General features: G+C 36.9%; 1 protein-coding gene across 1 annotated transcript in view; it reads right to left on the bottom strand.

Annotated features, from left to right (window-relative positions):
* The window catches only part of SPAG17 (sperm associated antigen 17), a gene marked incomplete at its 5' end in the record, with an annotated part of 228,920 nt that overhangs the window by 109,446 nt on the left and 95,509 nt on the right, over nucleotides 1-23,965 (bottom strand). The window contains 5 exons of the mRNA XM_082671490.1: nucleotides 1,291-1,382; nucleotides 2,956-3,137; nucleotides 15,172-15,326; nucleotides 22,921-23,034; nucleotides 23,593-23,654. Coding sequence (XP_082527616.1) covers nucleotides 1,291-1,382; nucleotides 2,956-3,137; nucleotides 15,172-15,326; nucleotides 22,921-23,034; nucleotides 23,593-23,654 — 605 coding nt within the window. The remainder of the gene's footprint in view (nucleotides 1-1,290; nucleotides 1,383-2,955; nucleotides 3,138-15,171; nucleotides 15,327-22,920; nucleotides 23,035-23,592; nucleotides 23,655-23,965) is intronic.

The following is a 23,965-nucleotide window of genomic DNA, read 5'->3' as shown; positions in this document are numbered from 1 at the left end:
AAATCCTAAGTGAACAGCTGAATGAACTACCACCAAGTAAGTGCTCCTGTAAAACTACCACCAGGTCAAGAAACAGACGACCTCCAGCTCCCCAGAAGCCCTCCTCACGCTTCTCCTCAATTACCACCCACTTGTACTGCCCCAAAGGCAAATATCATCCTAATTTTTAATACATTAGTTTAACTTTGCCTATTTAAAAACTTATGTAAACAAAATCCTACATAAGGTATATAGTCTTTTAACTTTCTCTTCTTTTGCTTAACATGTGTGTGAGATTCATCCGTATTTCTGTGTGTAGCTATATGTCATTTATTTCCAGAGCTGCATAGTATTTCATTACATGAACCATTCTAGGCATTCTACTGATGAATCTTTGAATTGTTTCCAGTTTGGGAGAATTAAAAATAATGCTGCAAGGAAAACTGTGTCCATGTGTCTTGGTGAACACATGCATGCATAAGTATATTAGGTATATACTTAGGAGTGAAACTATTTGGTTAAAGAGAAATCATATGCTTAACTTTAGTATGTATGTCCAATTTTCCAAAGTGGAAGTACCAACTTATATTTCAATCAGCAGTGTATGAGAATTTACTTTACTTCACATCCTTGACAAAATCTGGCATTGTGTCTTTTAAATTTTGGCCGAAGATGATTGATTTGACTACATAAAAGTTAAATATTTCTGTATAAATAGAAAAAAGTGGTATTTATTACTAAGGAAATTGTTTAATAAATTAAGGTACATCCAAATCATAGACTAATATAATGCTATGAAAATAAGTTAGATCTCTAGATACTGTCCGGAAGTGATATTCATGATGTGTTGCCAAGAGAAAAAAGCTTGTAGCAGAGTTAAAAACAAACATACCAAACCTAAACCAAAACCAAACATGAATACTCTCTTATATTTGTGCATGCATGCTTGTATAAGCATAGAACATGCGAAATCATTAATATTTCTGACTTTAGGGTCTTAGGACAGCCAGGTTAAGTTTGATTTCTTATAAAAGCATGTATTACTTTTGTAACTAAAAATTCCAATAAAAATGCAAACAAAAACAACTTCCTGCAGCAGATGCAGAGAGTTTACCAACTATGAACAAAGCACTGCCCTGGATTTTGGCATAGTTTCCTAAAGGCTTATCATCTGATGGAGGAAATAGCTTGGTGGAGAGACTGTCATTTCAAGTTTAGCAGAAAGATCATTTCCTGTTATACCACACAAACTAGCACAAAATAACTTTGACCTTGTGATTTGTCAGTGTCATTTGTCTTTCCTTGGATTACCTTGAGAGAGCCTTCTAAAATAAAAGGAATCTTTTCCTTCTCTTTTTCTTTTTCTTGATCTGGTATCTCTGTTTTGCTCATTTCTTTGTTACCTATAATCAGAGAAAATTAAACTTCTTAGTAAAACTCTCTAAAATAAGGTTTCATCGAAGGACCAAGTGTCTGGGTTGTAGGGGATCCCCATTCACTCATCTCTGAATTCTTTTTTTGCCATCTCTAGAGTAGACATCTGAAGTGGAACTGAGCTCTTTTAGGGATGAACAACTCACCATCTGTGGAGGCAGTACATTCCATTCTCAAAGTGTTGAGATTTTGAAGCTTTTAGTGAACTGGACTCTCTCTCACTAGAGTTTTAACCTAATTAATCCTAATTTAACCCCTTAAGACCACACAGAACAAATGTAACTTTTCTTTCTATACTGACGCCCTCCTCTTGCCATCATAGTTATTCTGTTGTGAAGATTTACATCTGTCCTGACTTGAGAGGCCTCAAACTGAATGCAATACCTACCAGGTGTATTCCAATCCCAATTCCAAATAAACCATTTTCTGAATTTGGTCCATAGACACCCAGATAATTATTAAGCTTTTGGTTCTGCTCAGAAGCAGAATAAAGAAAAGGCAGTCAACCCACAATTTTTGCTACTAACAGTAAAGTATGGCCTGGACACGATTGTGAGAGGGCAGCCCTACCTGTCTTTTTAGATAGTCCCATCGAGTATTCCAATTACCTAGTGCTGTCCTGCTGCACCCCATCAGGAGGAAGGCTGAGTTGATGGATGGATTATGTAACCATTTTGGTGAAAGGTGAATGCTTCATCTTTGACTTGGTTTTCCAAGTTTTAGTTTAGAATCAAGCCAAGCAAATTGGCTTTGGTAGTTTATAGTGGTTGCAAAAACTTTGGAAATTATATAGTTTTGCTTCTTTATAGGAAATCACTCTCAACTTGGTTATCAGAAACAATGAGTATTATTCACACAGAGCTCATTTCCTTTGTACGAACCCAGTGAAATATCTTTACTTTCCAGATGAATTACCTCAACATTTCACTTATTTATCAAGTATCCTTCCTCTTTTTCTCACCCTCTTCTCTCTGACTGACAGCATCAAAGCCAAGAAAATTGACAACAACAAAAATGAAAATATCTATTGATCCAACATCCTGTAGAGTCCATGTCACAGGCCCCCAGTAATCCGTTTTTCCTTCATTTTTAAATTCTAACTCCCAGTTAGTCTTGGGACTATTTTGTTTACTCTTCTAAGGAAGGTCTTGTTTTAATCTCACTTTGGAAGCCATAATGATTCTTACGGAGACATACTGACTCTGAATCTAACTCACATATTGCCAACAAAACTTAGATAGGTGAACCTATCAATCCCAGCAAAATAAAGACATTTGGCATTTCTCAGCATCACACTGGATCTGAATAGATTGAATCTTTCAGATCTGGCAGGAAGTATGGTCAATATAAGACAAGTATCAATCAATATACAACAAATATTTTCATCATATTTAGAATGCAGCTATTCTATTTTTTAGGGAAAGTGAAGAGTCTCAGAAATTTTGTGGATAACTCTTTTTAATCCTGAAATGTTCACTGTCTTGATTAAATTAATAAATAGAATGTCTTTGGACTTATGTATAAGTTCAACTGGTTACTTATTTTTAGATTTTTTAATAGAATAAATTTTGCTAGTAGAAGAAATTTTGGTACCAGCAGAAGATTTTATTTCCAGCTCATTCTTGGTCCTACTGATTTCCTCAGCCATTTTAGCTTCCTGATATACAGTTTCTTCTTTTATGATCCAATCTTGAATGGATTTTGCAACAAGTTCCAAATAATTCCTAAAAAAAAAGCAAAGAACAGCAGGTGACAATTGAGCTAATATTAGTTAAAGTCAGCAAGTGCTTAAGATACTGATTGTGTAAATGAAATTTAAAAAAATGAACTGATTCTAAATTGCCCATGTAACAAATGTAATAGCAATATATCCTAGAATATATTTTGTACAAAGTAGTCATATATAAATATCCAATAAACATTTGAAAATTGTTCAGCTTCCTTCATGATTAAAGATGTATAAAATTAAAAATTAGATATTTCCATCCAAACCAAAGATTAAAATGCTTGATAATACCAAGAGTTGATGACGGTTTGGAGAAACAGTCATTCTCAATGCTATTAATTGGAGAGTAATATGGCAAAATCTCTTTTTAGGGCAATTTTATAGCACAGTAGGTACTATCTTAATTGACTACCAGCTAAGTGACTCACTGTACTAGCTGAAACACTGCACTCTTGCTATAAAACTTACTGGCCCTTGAATACCCACATCCTAAATACTACACCCTAAGCTGCTTGTGCATTTATGTATACATCAGCATCTTATTGCTTACCAGGATTCAGTAATATTTGCTCCCAAATCCATTTATTCTATTTATACAGATTATTGTAATTATTTTAACTAAATGTTATGTACACTTACAATATATGAATGTCCAAAGAAAGTTGTTGCTAGGGAAAAAAGTTGAAATATTTAGGTTTGACAATAAAGATTAGTTACTGTCAAATTGTATGAAAGTGAGGATAAAAGTTTTGAAAAAATAAAGCTAGATGAATTCTATACTCAAGTTGCTTCATTATTTTCTTTAATTCTTGATCTCTTTTAAAGAAAAGAAATGCAAATTGGAAAAGAAGTAGTAAAACTGTCATGGTTTGCACATGACATGGTACTATACATAGAAAATCCTAAATATACTACCAGAAAACTACTAGACCTCATCAGTTAATTTGGTAAAGTTGTAGGATACAAAATTAATACACAGAAATCTGTTGCACTTCTATACACTAAAAATGAAATAGCAGAAAGAGAAATTAAGTAAACAATCCCACTTAATATTGCATCAAAAGGAATAAAATACCTAGGAATAAACCTATCTAAGGAGGCAAAAAACCTATACTCCAAAAACTATAAGACACTGATGAAAGAAACTGAAGAGGACACAAACAGATGGAAAGATATACTGTGTTCTTGGATTGGAAGAATCAATATGGTTAAAATGACCATACTAACCAAGGCTATCTATAGATCCAATGCAACCCCTATCAAATGCCCAATGGCATTTTTCACAGAACTAGAACAAAATTTTTAAAATTTGTATGGAAATACAAAAGACCCTGAATAGCCAAAGCAATCTTGAAAAAGAAGAATGGAGCTGGAGGAATCTATACTACAGACTCAGACTATACTACAAAACCACAGTAATCAAAACTGTATGGTACTGGCACAAAAAACAGAAACATAGACCAATGGAACAGGATAGAAAGCCCAGAAATAAACCCACACACTTATGGGCAATTAAAATCTACGGCAAAGGAGGCAAGAATATACAAAACAATGGAGAAAAGATAGTCTCTACAATAAGTGGTGCTGGGAAAACTGGACAGTTACATGTAAAAGAATGAAATTAGAACAGTCCCTAACACCATACACAAAAATAAACTCAAAATGGATTAAAGACCTAAATGTAAGGCCAGACACTATAAAAAGCTTAGCGGAAAACATAGGCAGAACACTCTTTGATATAAACTGCAGCAATACTTTTTTTGGATCTGTCTCCTAGAATAATGGAAATAAAAACAAAAATAAACAAATGGCTCCTAATTAAACTTAAAAGCTTTTGCACAACAAAGGAAACCATAAACAAAATGAAAAGATAACCTACAGAATGGGAGAAAATATTTGCAAACTATGTGATAGAGAAGGGATTGAGTTCCAAAATATACGAACAACACATACAGCTCAATAAAAAAAACAAACAAACAACCCAATCAAAAAATGCACAGAAAATCTAAATAGTCATTCTCCAATGAAGACATACAGATGGCCAATAGGCACATGAAAAAAATGCTCAATGTTGTTAATTACTAGAGAAATGCAAATCAAAACTACAATTAGGTTTCACCTCATACCAGTCAGAATGACCATCATCAAAAAGTCTAGGGCAGGGCCTCCCTGGTGGCACAGTGGTTGAGAGTCCGCCTGCCGATGCGGGGGACGCAGGTTCGTGCCCCGGTCTGGGAGGATCCCACATGCCGCGCCACGGCCTCTGGGCCTGCGCGTCCGGGGCCTGTGCTCCGCAGTGGGAGAGGCTGCAGCAGTGAGAGGCCCGCGTACCGCAAAAAAAAAAAAAAAAAAAAAAAAAGTCTAGGGCTTCCCTGGTGGTGCAGTGGTTGAGAGTCCGCCTGCTGATGCGGGGGACGCGGGTTCGTGCCCCGGTTCGGGAGGATCCCACATGCCGCGGAGCGGCTGGGCCCATGAGCCATGGCCGCTGAGCCTGCGCGTCCGGAGCCTGTGCTCCACAACGGGAGAGGCCACAACAGTGGGAGGCCCGCGTACCGCAAAAAAAAAAAAAAAAAAAAGAAAAAAGTCTACAAATAATAACTGCTGGAGAGGGTGTGGAAAAAAGGGAACTCTCCGGCACTGTTTGTGGGAATGTAAATTGGTACAGCCACTATGGGGAACAGTATGGAGTTTCCTTAAAAAACTAAAAATAGAGTAACCATATGATCCAGCAATCCCACTCCTGGGCATATATCCAGAGAAAACCATACTTTGAAAAGACACATGTACCCCAGTGTTCACTGCAGCACTATTTACAATAGCTAGGACATGGAAGCAACCTAAATGTCCATCAACAGAGAAATGGATGAAGAAGATGTGGTACATATATACAATGGAATATTACTCAAGCCATAAAAAGGAACAAAACTGGTCACTTATAGAGATGTTGATAGACCTAGAGAGTGTCATACAGACCAAAGTAAGTCAGAAAGAGAAAAACAAATATCATATATTGATGCATATATATGGAATTTAGAAAAATGGTATAGATGATCTTATTTGCAAAGCAGAAATAGAGACACAGACATAGAGAACAAACGTATGGATACCAAGGGAGAAAGGGGTGGGGTGGGAGGATCTGGGAGATTGGGATTGACACATATACACTATTGATACTAGGTATAAAATAGACAACTAATGAGAACATACTATATAGCACAGGGAACTCTACTTAATGCACTGTGGTGACCTAAATGGGAAGGAAATCCAAAAAAGAGGGGATGTATGTATAGGTATAGCTGATTCATTTTGCTGTACAACAGAAACTAACAAAACATGGTAAAGCAACTATACTCCAATAAAAATTAAGTTAAAAATAATAAAAAAATTTAATAATAAAATACCTTATTTGCCTAAAAAAAGAGAAAGAAAGAAACTGAAAATTGTAGACTATGAATTATGGTTACACAACATCTTTATTTGGAAGGTAGAAGATATCTCAAACTCAGCATGCCCCAAATCAAACTCCTGATCTTCCACTCCAAACTGCTCATCAAGCCCTTTGGCCTCTTAGCTGATGGCAAGCCTGCACTTGTCATCAGGTTGAGTTGAATAGGTCAAATACCCTGAAGTTATCTTTGACTACTCTTGTTTCTCATGTTCTTCTTCCAATCTGTCAGGAAATCCAAATGATTTTTTAAAACATATTTAAAATACATTCAGAATCTGATCACTTCTCACTCCCTTTACCACTACCGTCCTGGTCTGTCACTACCACCTTTTGCTAGGATTGCTTCCATAGACTTCCAACAAGTCTCCTTGTTCCTACCTTCGACCCCTTGTAGTCTATTCTAGAGAGAGCAAGTAGGAAGATCTGTTTCATCCTTAAGTCATATCATGTCTCTCTTATGCTAAGGACCTTTCAATAAGTCTGCATTTCAAACAAAACCCAGAATCATTACTACTGATCTGTGATGAGAGAACACGGATATATATATTTCAAATGAGATAACAAAATAAGGAATATTTCAGCATGCAATGATTCAGGAAATTTGCCACCCACAGATACTTTCTGAAAGAATTACTCACAAATGTCTTCCAGCTGCATTAAGAAAAAACATCCAAGACAACATGGGATATAAGTAAGAGTTAAGAAATAATAAAATTTACAATTAAATGTAGGCAACTATTTATGCCACTTATTTATGATTAAAAAATATTACTTTACAATTGGAAATAAAATTTTTAGGCAATTTCTAAATCAGAGGTAGGAGGTTTGTTGGGAGTAAGTGAAAATATGTTAAAGATTTTAACATTTTCTGTGAAATGATATTAATATTCTTTAACCCTAGCTATTATATAAAAAGGTTTAAATATGTGATTTAAAAGGATAAGTGTAACTTCTAGAAGAATATAAATAGAATGTATGACTTTTAAAAATCGCATGCTAAGAATGAGCTAAGAAAATTGAATCTAACAAAAGGAAGGAAAGGGATTAATCCTGAAGTAAAAATGTGTGTTTATAAATTTAATGGTAAGACACGGTCCCTGGCTGCCATCTTGGATGCAGCGTCCTTTGCCTCACTTCTGCACATGGCTCGCCTGAGCTGAAGTGTTGGTGGCAGCCATTCCGCACTAGGAACTCTGGTCGGAAGAGCCGGATGCAATGCCTCTGCATGTGGCTCCCTGTGAGCAAGGGAAACCCGACTAAGCACAAAGGAAAAAAGCCATCTCAGAGCTGTGACTGTTTTCAAGGCTATTGTTTTTCTCTGTGGAACACTACCTTTGGGGCAAAGCAAGGAAGAAGCAGGTGATTCTAATGTGCAGCACAGAAGGAGAGACACTGCAGGCCAGCATCTCCAACTCTGAAGGCACTCCAGCCGTGTGGCTCACAGGGTCTTGGTGCTCCGACTGGGTGTCAGGCCTGACCCTCTGAAGTGTGAGAGCCAAGTTCAGGACATTGGTCCACCAGAGGCCTCCTGGCCCCACATAATACCAATCAGCAAGAGCTCTCCCAGAGATCTCCATCTCAATGCTAAGACCCAGCTCCAATCAACGACCAGCAAACTCCATTGTTGGACATCCCATGCCAAACAACTAGCAAGATGGGAACCCCACCCATTAGCAGAGAGGCCTCCTAAAATCATACTGAGTTCACAGACACCCCAAAACACACCACCAGATGTGGTCCTGCCCACCAAAAAGACAAGATTCAACTTCATCCACCAGAACACAGGCACTAGTCCCCTCCACAACGAAGCCTACACAACCCACTGAACCAACCTTAGCCACTGGGGTCAGACACCAAAAACAACAGGAACTACAAACATGCAGCCTGCAAAAAGGAGGCCCCAAACACAGTAAGTTAAGAAAAATGAGAAGACAGAGAAATACACAGCAGATGAAGGAGCAAGGTAAAAACCCACCAGATCAAACAAATGAACAGGAGATAGGCAGTCTACCTGAAAAAGAATTCAGAGTAATGAGAGTAAAGATGATACAAAATCTTGGAAATAGAATGGAGAAAATACAAGAACCATTTAACAAGGACCTAGAAGAACTAAAGAGCAAACAAACAATGATGAACACCACAATAAATGAAATCAAAATTTCTCAGAAGGAATCAATAGCAGAATAACTGAGGCAAAAGAACAGATAAGTGACCTGGAAGACAGAATAGTGGAAATAACTGCCACAGAGCAGAATAAAGAAAAAAGAATGAAAAGAATTGAGGACAGTCTCAGAGACCTCTGGGACAACATTAAATGCACCAACATTCAAATTATAGGGGTCCCAGAAGAAGAAGAGAAGAAAAAGAAAGGGACTGAGAAAATATTTGAAGAGACCATAGTTAAAAACTTCCTTAATATGGGAAAGGAAATAGTCAATCAAGTCCAGGAAGTGCAGAGAGTCCCATACAGGATAAATACAAGGAGAAATATGCCAAGACATATATTAATCAAATGATCAAAATTTAAATACAAAGAAAAAATATTAAAAGCAGCAAGGGAAAAACAACAAATAACATACAAAAGAATCCTCATAAGGTTAAGAGCTGATCTTACAGCAGAAATTCTGCAAGTCAGAAGGGAGTGGCAGGACATATTTAAAGTGATGAAAGGGAAAAACCAACAACCAAGATGACTCTACCCAGCTAGGATCTCATTCAGATTGCATGGAGAAATTAAAACCTTTTCAGACAAGCTAAACCTAAGAGAATTCAGCACCACCAAACCAGCTTTACAACAAACGCTAAAGGAACTTCTCTAGGCGGGAATCACAAGAGAAGGAAAAGTCCTACATAAACAAAACAAAACAAGTATGAAAATGGTAATAGGAACATACATATTGATAATTACCTTAAATGTAAATGGATTAAATGCACCAACCAAAAGACACAGACTGGCTGAATGGATACAAAAACAAGACCTGTATATATGGTGTCTACAAGAGACCCACTTCAGACCTAATGAAAGATATAGACTGAAAGTGAGGGGATGGAAAAAGATATTCCATGCAAATGAAAATCAAAAGAAAGGTGGACTAGCAATTCTCATATCAGACAAAATACACTTTAACATAAGGACTATTACAAGAGACAAAGAAGGACACTACATAATCATCAAGGGATCAAACCAAGAAGAAGATATAACAATTGTAAATATTTATGCACCCAACATAGCAGCACCTCAATACATAAGGCAAATGCTAACAGCCATAAAAGAGGAATTTGACAGTAGCACAATCATAGTACGGGACTTTAACACTCCACTTTCACCAATGGACAGATCAACCAAAATGAAAATAAATAAGGAAACACAAGCTTTAAATGACACCTTAAACAAGATGGACTTAATTGATATTTATAGGACATTACATCCAAAAACAACAAAACACACTTTCTTCTCAAGAGCTCATGGACCATTCTCCAGGATAGATCATATCTTGGGTCACAAATCAAGCCTTGGTAAATTTATGAAAACTGAAATCATATCACGTATCTTTTCTGACCACAACGCTATGAGACTAGATATCAATTACAGGAAAAAAATGTAAAAAATACAAACACATGGAGGCTAAAAAAAATAAGCAGGAGATCACTGAAGAAATCAAAGATGAAATCAAAAAATACCTAGGAACAAAGGACAATGAAAACATGATGACCCAAAACCTATGGGGTGCAGCAAAAGCAGTTCTAAAAGGGAAGTTTATAGCAATACAATCCTACCTCAAGAAACAAGAAACACCTCAAATAAACAACCTAAACTTACACCTAAAGTAATTAGAGAGAGAAGAACAAAAAAACCCTAAACTTAGCAGAAGGAAAGAAATCATAACTATCAGATCAGAAATAAATGAAAAAGAGATGAAGAAAACAATAACAAAGATCAATAAAACTAAAAGCTCGTTCTTTGAGAAGATAAACAAAATTGATAAACCATTAGCCAGACTTATAAAGAAAAAGAGGAAGAATCAACAGAATTAGAAATGAAAAAGGAGAAGTAACAACTGACACTGCAGAAATACAAAGGATCATGAGAGATTACTACAAGCACCTATATGGCAATAAAATGGACAACCTGGAAGAAATGGACCAATTCTTAGAAAAGCACAACCTTCTGAGACTGAACCAGGAAGAAATAGAAAATATAAACAGACTGATCAGAAGCACTGAAATTGAAACTGTGATTAAAAATCTTCTAACAAACAAAAGCTCAGGACCAGATGGCCTCGCAGGTGAATTCTATCAAATATTTAGAGAAGAGCTAACACCTATCCTTCTCAAACTCTTCCAAAATATAGCAGAAGGAGGAACACTCCCAAACTCATTCTACAAGACCACCATCACCCTGATACCAAAACCAGACAAAGACGTTACAAAAAAAGAACACTACAGGCCAATATCACTGCTGAACATACATGCAAAAATCCTCAACAAAATACTAGCAAACAGAATCCAGCAGCACATTAAATGGATCATACACGATGATCAAGTGGGGTTTGTCCGAGGAATGCAAGAATTCTTTAATATATGCAAATCAATCAATGTGATACACCATATTAACAAATTGAAAGACGAAAACCATATAATAATCTCAATAGATGCAGAAAAAGCTTTCAACAAAATTCAACACCCATTTATGATAAAAAAAACTCTCCAGAAAGTAGTCATAGAGGGAACTTACATCAACATAATAAAGCCCATATATGACAAACCCACAGCCAACATTGTTCTCAATGGTAAAAAACTGAAACCATGTCCATTTAAGATTAGGAACAAGGTTGCTCACTCTCACCAGTATTATTCATAGTTTGGAAGTTTTAGCCACAGGAATCAGAGAAGAAAATGAAATAAAAGGAATCCAAATTGGAAAAGAAGTAAAGCTGTCACTGTTTGCAGAGGACATGATACTATACATACAGCATCCTAAAGATGCTACCAGAAAACTACTAGAGCTAAGCAATGAATATGGTAAAGTAGCAGGGTACAAAATTAATGCACAGAAATCTCTTGCATTCGTATACATTAATGATGAAAAATCTGAAAGAGAAATTAAGCAAATGCTCCCATGTACCACTGCAACAAAAAGAACAAAATACCTAGGAATAAACCTACCTAAGGAGACAAAATACCTACAGCAGAAAACTATAAGACACTGATGAAAGAAAGTAAAGATGATACAAACAGATGGAGAGATATACCATGTTCTTGGATTGGAAGAATCAACATTGTGAAAATGACTATACTACCCAAAGCAATCTACAGAGTCAATGCAATCCCTATCAAACTATCAATGGCATTTTTCACAGGACTAGAAGAAAAAATATCACAATTTGCTTGGAGACACAAAAGACCCCGAAGAGCCAAAGCAACCTTGAGAAAGTAAAATGGAGCTGGAGGAATCAGGCTCCCAGACTTCAGGCTGTACTACAAGGCTGCAGTAATCAAGACAATATGGTACTGGCACAAAAACAAATATAGATCAATGGAACAGGCTAGAAAGCCCAGAGAGAAACCCATGCACATACAGTCACCTTATGTTTGATAAAGGAGGCAAGAATATACAGTGGAGAAGAGACAGCCTATTCAATAAGTGGTGCTGAGAAAACTGGACAGCTACATGTAAAAGAATGAAATTAGAACACTCGCTAACACCATACACAAAAATAAACTCAAAATGGATTAAAGACCTAAATGTAAGGCCAGACACTATCAAACTCTTAGAGGAAAACATAGGCAGAACACTCTATGACATAAATCACAGCAAGATCCTTTTTGACCCACCTCCTAGAGAAATGGAACTAAAAACAAAAATAAACAAATGGGACCTATGAAACTTAAAAGCTTTTGCACAGCAAAGGAAACCAGAAACAAGATGAAAAGACAACCCTCAGAATGGGAGAAAATATGTGCAAATGAAGCAACTGACAAAAGGATTAATCTCCAAAATTTACAAGCAGCTCATGCAGCTCAGTATGAAAAAAACAAACAACCCAATCCAAAAATGGGCAGAAGATCTAAATAGACATTTCTTCATAGAAGATATACAGATTGCCAACAAGTACATGAAAGGATGCTCAACATCACTAATCATCAGAGAAATGAAAATCAGAACTATAATGAGGTATCACCTTATACCAGTCAGAATGGCCATCATCAAAAAATCTACAAGCAGTAAATGCTGGAGAGGGTATGGAGAAAAGGGAACCCTCTTGCATTGTTGGTGGGAATGTAAATTGATACAGCCACTATGGAGAACAGTATGGAGGTTCCTTAAAAAACTAAAAATAGAACTACCATACAACCCAGCAATCCCACTACTGGGCATACACCCTGAGAAAACCATAATTCAAAAAGAGAAATGCACCGTAATGTTCATTGCAGCACTATTTACAATAGCCAGGACATGGAAGCAACCTAAGTGTCCATTGACAGACGAATGGATAAAGACGACGTGGCACATATATACAATGGAATATTACTCAGCCATAAAAAGAAACAAAATTGAGTTATTTGTAGTGAGGTGGATGGACCTAGAGTCAGTCATACAGAGTGAAGTAAGTCAGAAAGAGAAAAACAAATACCGTATGCTAACACATATATATGGAATCTAAAAAAATAAAGAGGTTCTGAAGAACGTAGAGGCAGGACAGGAACAAAAACTCAAATGTAGATAATGGACTTGAGGACACAGGGAGGGGGAAGGGTAAGCTGAGACGAAGTGAGAGAGTGGCATTGACATATATACACTACCAAATGTAAAATAGATAGCTAGTGGGAAGCAGCTGCATAGCACAGGGAGATCAGCTCGGTGCTTTGTGACCACCTAGAGGGGTGGGGTAAGGAGTGTGGAAGGGAGACGCCAAAGGGAGGAGATAAGGGGATATATGTATATGTATAGCTGATTCACTTTGTTATAAAGCAGAAACTAACACACCATTGTAAAGCAATTATACTCCAATAAAGATGTTAAAATAAATAAATAAGTAAATAAATAAATAAATAGAAATCCCGAAGACTCTAATAACCATGACAGAAGTTGTATCAGTAATTAAACATCATCCCAAGTCCAGATATTCTTATTTGGAAGTTTTACCATATGCCAAAGGAACATATATCTCAGTCTTGCACAAACTCATTCAGAAAATCAAAAAATAGAAATGAAAAAGGAGAACATCCACCCATTAATTTACGAAGCTAATAAAATCCCAATACGAAAGCCAGACAAGAACGTTTAAAGAAAGGAAAATTATAGCTGAGTCTTACCCACGAATACAGGTCCAAATATTGTAAATAATCTATTAGCAAACCTAATGCAGTAATTTATAAAAAAAGATATCATAATGGACAAATTGGATTTTCACAGGAATAAGGTTGAACACTAGGATATCGATTAATAAAATTTAGCACTTTAACGAATAAAAAAGAACACCTAAATTGATGTAGAATAATCATTTGATATGATTTAATAGTTACTTATGATTAAGAACTCAGAGCAAACTAGTAACAGGAGGAAATTTTCTAACCTAATAAGGAGTATTTACATAAACCCTACAGCAGAAAAACAAAAGCAAAAACATACTTAATAGATGAATATTCAAAACCTAGAGCAAGACAAGGATGTTCTCAAAATTGTATTGGAAGTCCTAGTCGGCAAAGAAATGAAAAATATAATTACTGGAATGAGAAACAAAACAAAGAAAAGCACAGTTTAAGATATTAGCTTGGTACATCTGTTGCGTGCCTTAATTTTGAAAAATCATCTCATGACTTTAAAATGTGTGTTCCCATGTATGCACACAACCATGTATGTTGTGGTACATCTGTTGTGTGCCTTAATTTTGAAAAATCATCTCATGACTTTAAAATGTGTGTTCCCATGTATGCACACAACCTATTTCCCCAATTATTATACAGGACCATGTTCGTCCTATCTTTCTGTATCCCTTAGGACTAAAACAATTCTATACAAATAATAAATACTGAACATACATTAACCAGTATTGAAAAATAATGAAAAGTCCTCATTATTAATAAGGAGAGAAAGCAAAATTTTAAGTTAGCAATGGAATAAGGATCTGGGAAGAAAAAAAAAATCACTGATTCCTAGAGGCCTCAGTTTGCTGGGAACCTGACTGCATGTGCCACTCAACTGCCCTACTTTTGAGTCTTCCCTAGATCAAGTGGAGTTACCACAAACCAGCATGCAGAATGTCATGTTTTGTAGTTCCTACTTTAAATCTTTCAGAGGCTGTTTTATTGGAGTCTAAATGAATCAAATGTAATTTAGTAATATCCCCACTAGATTCAATGGGATAGGGAATGACATCTGTCTTCCTTGGGGAGATAGTTTCAATGCCTATCACAGTGCCTGGCACACACATTCAACTTGGTGAGCTGAACTGAATCTATAGTATCACACAAATGTTTTTATCAAGTTTAACCACCCAGCTTAGGCTATAAGAACTAAAAACTAGGTAACTAGCAAACTAAGCTAAGACAACTAACTAACCAAACTATCTAAGTTGGTTACCTGAATCCAACATTAGAGTGAAGAGCAATGTTCCAATGTTCACAGTGCAGACGTTGCAAATTCATTGGATTATGAAAGACCAACAGTAAAGCGTTATCTTGGGTGTGGTAATAAGAATCAATACACTTGTATTGCTGATTGGCTTCTTGAAGAACCTGAAAATCAAAACAAATCCATTGTTGTGTCTTTTTATCCCAAGAGAAGGGTTTCCTGCTAGGGCATTTCTCTGCCCCCTTCTTTTTCTCCACTTATCTCCATGATGTTAGTCAAGGTGAGAGCATAGATGGCAGACGTTTTCAGGAGCATTTTAGCAACTTTTAAAGAAAAACAAATCCTAGGCTAAAGGCATAGAGGCATTTGCTCAAGTGTTCTTCATTAACGCTGGGAGATAATAATTAAGTCTAGGAGTTTTTTATTTAACGTTTTCCATGCCTTCATATAGATCATCTCATTTTGTCATCATAAAAGCCCCAGATAAATAGGTATGATTATTTTTTCCATTTCAAAATATTAAAAGCTGCATTTTTTCAGCATCAGTTGTGGCCAAGAGGGGATAAGATACTCGTCCAAGAATATGGAGTCCCTAAGTTCTGGTGCCAGGGCTCATACCAGTCTTTCGACTCTACATGTCACATTTCACACTCCACACAGTGCTCTCCACTACACCACGCTGTAGTACAGAGACATGCTGTGAGCGGTCCTCCTGATATTGTTTCTACATGACTTCTATCCCTGGCCCTTTCCAAAACATTCTATCTTCAGCATTGCAACTGCAGCCACAAACAGAGGGGCAGAGTAGGCAGCTCGCTGTCCTGTTGCCTTTTCCTTATGCCAATCAACATAAAGAAATATATGCATAGGGAAAGCAATTAGACAGCTGTGGGGTTTTGTTTTTCTTGTCTATATCAATTCGGTGGTGGCAGCTTTCTGTTCTCTACCTTTCAGATGATCTGAAGGCATGGAATTGCACATTATGTCAGGAAAGGACTGTTTTACTTTTGCTTTCAATTTTACACTGGTAGCATAACTAAAATAATATATGTACTTCCCCAATCTAGTCCCCTCTATGAGTGTCTTTATGAAGTGGCATTTAAATTTTTACATCTGTTCCCTGAGAGCCAATACAAGAAACACACATGTGGTAAATATTTTTGCATTTAAAAAATTTTGCTATGTGGGGTGCTATCCATTACTTTACTTTTTTTGGCAAATTCCTTTCATATTTTAAGTCCAAAAAACAAATATTTTTATTTCTGATGAACCTGTATTCTTCCTTGTATTAGAGAGCTCCACAATCTTTGTGTTTCCACATTTACTTTGACTGCTGGGGTAGACATCTATTAAGTATGTTTTTGTTTTTTGTTTTGTTTGCTGTAGGGTTTATGTAACCTAATACTCCTTATTAGGTTAGAAAAGTTCCTCCTGTTACTAGTTTGCTCTGAGTTCTTAATCATTAGTGACTATTAAATCATATCAAATGATTTTTCTGCATCAATTTAGGTGTTCTTTTTTATTCTTTAATCTGTTAAAGTGTTAAATTTTATTAATAGATATTCTAGTGTTCAACTTTACATTCCTGTGAAAATTCAAATTGTACATTATGTTTTCTTTTTTTTTTATAAATTACTGCATTTTGTTTGCTAATAGCACTAAGTTTCTCAGAGCTGTAGCTGTTCTTAATATTTGATAAGCTTTCATACAATGTATTTCCTGTCCTTTTTAAAAACTTGGCCACAGCACTGTAAATCAACTATACTCCAATAAAATAAATTTTAAACACTTGGCTTTTACCTATTTTTCTGCATTAATATTGTTGTTCTCATTAACTACTTTTCTCATTAAAAATGAAGACCTACTATGTGCCAGGCACCATGTAGGTTCTAGAAAAACAAAATGAACAAGATAGGTAAGATTTTTCTCCAAAATCTGATTAAGATTTTTCTAGAGAATTCTGGAGTTCAGAGATGTGTGTCTAAGAAGATGAAATTGATGGAACATCTGATATGGACAGAAGGGATTGGCATGGACCAAGAGTGGAGCAGGCTGATGACTAGGAGGATATTACAGTAGATGGAGAGGATGGTACTTGAATTAAAGTAGGAGCAGTGGAGATGGTGAAGAGCTTGAAGATATATTTTGACATTATACCCTCAAAACTTGATGGATCAGACATGCAGGACAAAGGAAAAGCTGAAGTAAGGAATGACTCTTAGCCTTTTGGCTTGATGGTGACATTTTCTGAGATGGATGAGGGGAGAAACATGCTTAGGTGGGAAAATTATCTGCTTCATGTGGGACACTAGGCCTATCGGACACTAGGCCTATCAGAAATTCAAGTGGAATTTAGAGGTAGGGACAGTAATGTGGAGCTCAAGATAGAGATAATTTGGAAGATAAAATTCTATGAGTCATTAGCGTTAGACATATATAATAGACGAAATCATTAAAAGAATGTTTACAGAGGAAAGAAGACAATTCAGAACTGAGACTTGAGGCACTTCAATATTTAGATGTTAGGTGGAGGAGAAGTATTAGACAAAATTCCAAATGGAGCACTGAGGAGGAATCCAGTATGGTGTCTTGGAAACCAAGAGCGAAGAGTGTATCACAGGGAATGGATCAGCTTTGTTGATGAAAAGGTCAAGGAAGATGAACAGAGATAAGTGTTCATTTAGGTTTGGCAGGACAATTATGTGTGACCTTGAAAAGTGAAGCTTCATGGAGTGGGAAGGACAGAGCTAAATCAAAATAGTCTGAAGTGAACTTCCAGTTAAAAATGGAAGATTAAACACATGTACTCCCTAACCCCTCAGTAAAGGAACTGTAAAAATTTTGAGTTTTAATATCACAAAGTTGAAGGCCACAGAAGAGGAGACAAAGGCAACAGCATTTTAGAAGGTAGAAAGCAGAAGGATAAGTGGTAACAGATTTAGCAGAACATGGAAAGCCAAATCCTAAGAGTAGTTTTAAGAGAGACCAGACGGAACTTTATCTGTGTGCAGAAATACAGAAAGGCTTAAGAAATGGCAGAGTGAGGTACCTCTGAAAGTGGAGTGAAAGTGGCATTGAAAATAGGAAGTCTTTTAAGAAGCCTCAACAGTCCTGAGCAGCCGGGGGACTGTCCGTCTGCCACCTCAGCAGAAGGGAGATTTATTACCAACACAAGGTGACCCTGTGGATTCTAAGAAGAGGGACCCTAGGCACCACTGAAGGAGACCTATACCACAGAAAAAAGAGAATTCTGTAAAAGTCTAAATTGGCATGGTCCAAGAGAAATATAAGGTAAGCCACAAATGTGAGCCATGTGTGTAATATAAAATTTTATAGTAGCCATATTTTATAGTAGCCATATTTTTAAAGAGGTAAAATTATAACTGTATGTTTTATTTAACCTAATATGTCAAAAATATATTATCATTTCAATATGTAATCAATGTAAAAATTGCTAATGAAATGTATCACCTTCTTTTTCAACTAAATCCTTAAAAATCTGGTGTGCACAGCATTTATATAGCTATACTTATGTAGTGTATAGCCTACTTACAGCCCATCTCACTTTAACTCACAACATTTCAAGTACTCAGAAGCTACATGTGACTAGTGATTACCACATTGGACAACGCAGATCTGGAAGCTGAGTGGGAAGACACCTTAAACTCTTTCCCTCTATCACTCAGCTCCTAAAACCCTGACTGGTAAGTTATATCTTGAAGACAGGAGATTAGATTTTTCTTTTCTTCCTGGAGACTCTAAATGGCCCAAGAGTACAGAACTAATACTTTAACACTGATGGGTCTCCCAAGAAAACCCCCCAGCCAAATTACCCAACAACGAAGTCCAGTTGTTCACAACTTCCCTCTACCCTGACCTCAGGTAGCACTTCCTATCATATTTTTAGTGTCTCATTAATATGAACAAAGAGGCAAATACCACTAGATATTATTCTCCAATATGAAAAATGAAGATCTCCCCTCCTCTCCCCCAAAAAACAAAAAGTTAAAAAAAAAATTTGAGGAAAAGAGACGATGCAGGGAGAAGACACTATGACTTCAAAGGACTTTAATATCCTCATAGAGATAAGAGAAGATATGGTACCAGGGAATGTGAACAGTGTGCTCTATAAAGGTAATTTTTAATTATAAATAGAACTTAAAGAAATTAACATTATAACAACAGACACAGAAGACCCAATAGAAAAAGCAGAGCCATATTTCCAGAATAAGAAGAAAAGGTGTTGTAAACTAGGAGGGAAAAGGTAAAGAAACTGGAAGTTCAGTCCAGGAAGTCCAACACCAGAATAATAGGAGTTTCAGGAAGAAAGACTAAAAAAAACAGAGGGGAGATGATTTAGAGTGATGATTGTATAACATTTCCCAGAATATAAAGACAGGAGTCTCTGGATTATACTGGGCTTCCCAGTACAATATGAGGAATAGAACCACATACCAAGGCACATCAACAGGAAATCTAGAACACTGGAACAAAGAGAAAATCTTAAAAACCTTACAGAGAGAAGAAAAAAAAAAAAACAGAAAGTGATCAGGAATCAGAATTTCATTCTTTTTTCTCAAGGACAATCTGGAAAGCTAAAAGACTATTGAAGAATGCCTTCAAAATGTCAAAGGGAAATACTTTTTTTTTTTTTTTTTGCGGTACGCGGGCCTCTCACAGTTGTGGCCTCTCCCGTTGCGGAGCACAGGCTCTGGATGCACAGGCTCAGTGGCCATGGTTCTCGGGCCCAGCCGTTCCGCAGCATGTGGGGTCTTCCTGGACCGGGGCACGAACCCGTGTCCGCTGCATCGGCAGGCGGACTCTCAACCACTGCGCCACCAGGGAAGTCCAGGAAAGTACCCTTTAACTTAGCATTTTATGTAAAGCCAAACTGGCAGTCAAATGTAAGGATAGAATTAAGATACTTTCAAACATCCAATGCCTCAAAAATTTATGGAAGCAACTTGAAGAGACAGTCCCCTACAAAAAGAGTAACCCAAGAGAGAGGATAACATGGGATTCAGAGGACAGAGTATCTAACTGGAAATAGAGGCAAAGGACGTGGCCATGATAGTGAAGGGAGATCGCAGGACCACAGCTGTGCAGCAGGCTTTCTCTGAAAATTGGTAGAATTTTCTTTGCTGCTTTGTAGCTTCTGGCAGTGGCCATCAATCCTTGGTGTATTTTGGCTTGCATCTGCCTCATTCTAATCTCTGCCTCTCTGGTCACAAAATATTCTCCCTGTGTGTCTTTGTCTTTACTTGGTATTTTCTTCTTCTTACAAGGATGTCAGTCATATTTGATTAGAGCTCACCATAATGCCCTCATCCTAACTTGATTACATCTTTTAGACACCCTAATTCCAAATAAGGTAACACTTTTAGGTCCTGGTGTAAGGATTCTAAAAATTCTTTCCGGGGACACTGTTGAACACATAACAATCCACACTGTGGCCTCTCAAATTCATATCCTCCCAATATGTAAAATATATTCACCCAATCCCAATATCCCTCAAAGTTTTAACCCCTTCCAGCATCAACTCTAAGGCCCAAATTTTACCTAAATATCTTCAAAATCAGTTATGGGTGAGACTCAGTTCCTGGTCCCTCCTTGGGCAAAATTCCTATTCATGTGTGACCCTGTGAACCCAGAAGACAAGTAGAGGGCAACCAGAGGTTGAGAGCACACAGGAAAGGCATTGCTTAGACAACAAAATTGATAGAATACCTGTTAGGTCTGAATGGATTGAAAGGAGATTTACTCTTTGGTAGAGAATTTGGGGGGTAGTAATGATAAATGAATAACAAACTAAACAAATGAAAAGGAAATGTAATCATAGAATACTATACAGTTCAGTTGTGAATAGTTTTTATATAATTGAAATAAGGTAAATCTTGAAATCTAACCAAAAATTATGATATAGTTAACAGTGTTGGAGAATGGCAAGGAGAAATGCTGCTGTGAGGGTAGGAGTGTATGAATGAATGTATGTGCACGTGTGTGTGTTTGTGTGTGTGTGTATGTGTCTGAGTGTGTGTTATATGGAGGGTGGGCAAGCTGTCTTCTCAAGAAGGAGTTAATTGATGATGATGCCCCAAACTAAAACTAAGACTAAATATACTTGTTACTGAGAGACAATTAAGTAACAAAAGAAACAGGTAAATACCTGGAAGATTTTTACCTCTGGGAATTTTGGCATGGGAGTGGGTGGGAGCTGTTATTTTTCGTAAGACTCTTTATACAATTTTTTGGCTTTAAAAATATGTGGATGATTATGGAGAACAGTATGGAGGTTCCTTAAAAAACTAAAAATAGAACTACCATACAATCCAGCAACCCCACTACTGGGCATATACCCTGAGAAAACCATAATTTGAAAAGAGTCATGTACCACAATGTTCACTGCAGCACTATTTACAATAGCCAGGACATGGAAGCAACCTAAATGTCCATCAACAGATGAATGGATAAAGGAGATGTAGCATAGATATACAATGGAATATTACTCAGCCATAAAAAGAAACGAAATTGAGTTATTTGTAGTGAGGTGGATGGACCTAGACTCTGTCATACAGAGTGAAGTAAGTCAGAAAGAAAAAGACAAATACCGTATGCTAACACATATATATGGAATCTAAAAAAAAAAAAAAAAGGTTCTGAAGAACCTAGGGGCAGGACAGGAATAAAGACACAGACGTAGAGAATGGATTTGAGGACATGGGGAGGGGGATGGGTAAGCTGGGACGACGCGAGAGAGTGGCATGGACATATATACACTACCAAATGTAAAACAGATAGCTAGTGGGAAGCAGCCACATAGCACAGGGAGATCAGCTCGGTGCTTTGTGACCACATAGAGGGGTGGGATAGGGAGGGTGGGATGGAGGCTCAAGAGGGAGGAGATATGGGGATATATGTATATGTATAGCTAATTCACTTTGTTTTAAAGCAGAAAGTAACACACCATTGTAAAGCAATTATACTCCAATAAAGATGTTTAAAAAATGTGGATGTAAAACTTTGATAAAAGTAAAATTGAAATTAAAAAGATAAAACAAAAGAGTACAGGTTTTTGCATAAAACGTAAAAGCAACAAGAAGTTCATTTTAGCGTTACTCATTATTTTGCATAGTGGTTAAGGGCACAAGTTCTGGGGCTGGATTTCTTGGGCTCGTATCTTGCTTCTCTCACTCATCAGCCATGTGACCTTGGACAAAAGTTACTGTTGGTCAAGGTGCCTCAGTTTTCTACTATTTAAATAGTTTCTACTTCACAGGATTATTGAAGAGATTAAATAAGCTAATAATACATATTAATCATTGACTAGCATATGGTAAGTGCTCAGTAAATGTTAGCTATCACAACTTCCATTGACCCGTTAATTGTATCAGAAAATACTTGGAAATGTTGCAAAAACTGAAGAGAACTGCCAGGCAATATGGGGGAAAATAAGGTTGCTTCCCAATGTCTTACTTTTATTACTATGTTTTTTTAAAAAAAACATGTGCAACAGTCATGCATATCTATATTTTTTTCCTTAAAAGACTTTATAAAAAACATCCTTTTAGAAAGTATATTTTAAACTATTTTGGGCATGCAAAGCTCAATCTGGGATTAAACTCACTTTATAGGTGAAGTAAATGGGAGTATTGATCTGAACTAGATCTGAGAGTGACCTAGAAGTGAACTGTTCTAAATCACACCATGCCTCTCCAGGCCCATCTGACCGTCTTCCAGAGACTCACAGACCATTAATACCTGAAGCAGAACTTCTGGCTTAAAATGTTCAGTAAAACTCCAGTCCATTAGATTGCGTTGCTGCATTTTCTTTATGTCCTCTAACTCTGCTTCCACAGTCATCTTCTTGGGTTTCTAAAAAAATCATAGGAATCCAATTTCAGCCTTAATTTGTTTAAGTCCAAACGGAGCCCTCTTGGACTCCATCAACTAACCAGCATGCACTCCATCTAATTGGGGAAATCTGCATATGTATAAATCCATATGGCAACACTTTAAGAGAACTGCTGCCAGAAAGAGTATGCCTTTGACTTTTTTTTCATGGGCAACATAATCTAAATATTTTTATTGTTAGGTTATACTCTTCTGAGTCCTGTTAGCAATTATAGGCAGGTTTTCTGAACTCACTTCAAGACAGCATTAGTTCTACATGGCTGTATGGTCAGCAGGTGTTCGTGACGTTGCCAAGCCACACTGTCTAGAGAGGAGCATGGAGCCTGGAAGTTTTGCTTGAGCGGCTGGTGAAATTAACTCCTTTCTCTCCAGTTGGAGCTGGTCAGGGGATGTCTGAATAATCCCTTCTCCTCTAGCATCAGCATTCTCCTGCTAAGCTTCTCTCTCTCCTTTTTTTAGTTCATGGTTTTCTCAGATCATCTTACTCGCATCTACACATTTATAACAATAATTTCCTACCTTTTCAAGAGGATCAGCATTCGTGACCGCTTTATCTTTGATCTCATTGTTCATGGTCCGCTCTGTAAATCAAAGACACCAACATCCAGTTGTGTTTGGGCTTTGTTCTCATTTTAGTCAACGCTGTGCATTTTTGTTGCCATATGATCTAGGTTTCTGTGCTGAAAAGGTAATTCCTAAAAGGCATGTTTCTTGCCTCCAAAAAGGTGTCTGTGTCAATAATTCTCAATCAGTGTCTACCTAGAAAAGTTATGCTAAGTCCTTTGAAAAGAACCCAGCTTCCTATACAATACATTCCTAAATCATGTTAGATAGTCTGCCTTCAGACTGTATGGCTCACTTCTAACAATGTCCCTTTACCTTACAAGCTGCA

The sequence above is a fragment of the Grampus griseus genome (assembly GCF_964374135.1).
Source record: "Grampus griseus genome assembly, chromosome: 1".
NCBI lineage: Eukaryota > Metazoa > Chordata > Mammalia > Artiodactyla > Delphinidae > Grampus > Grampus griseus.
The sequence above is the reverse complement of the archived record's forward strand: the minus strand, read 5'-3'. Positions and strand labels throughout refer to the sequence as shown.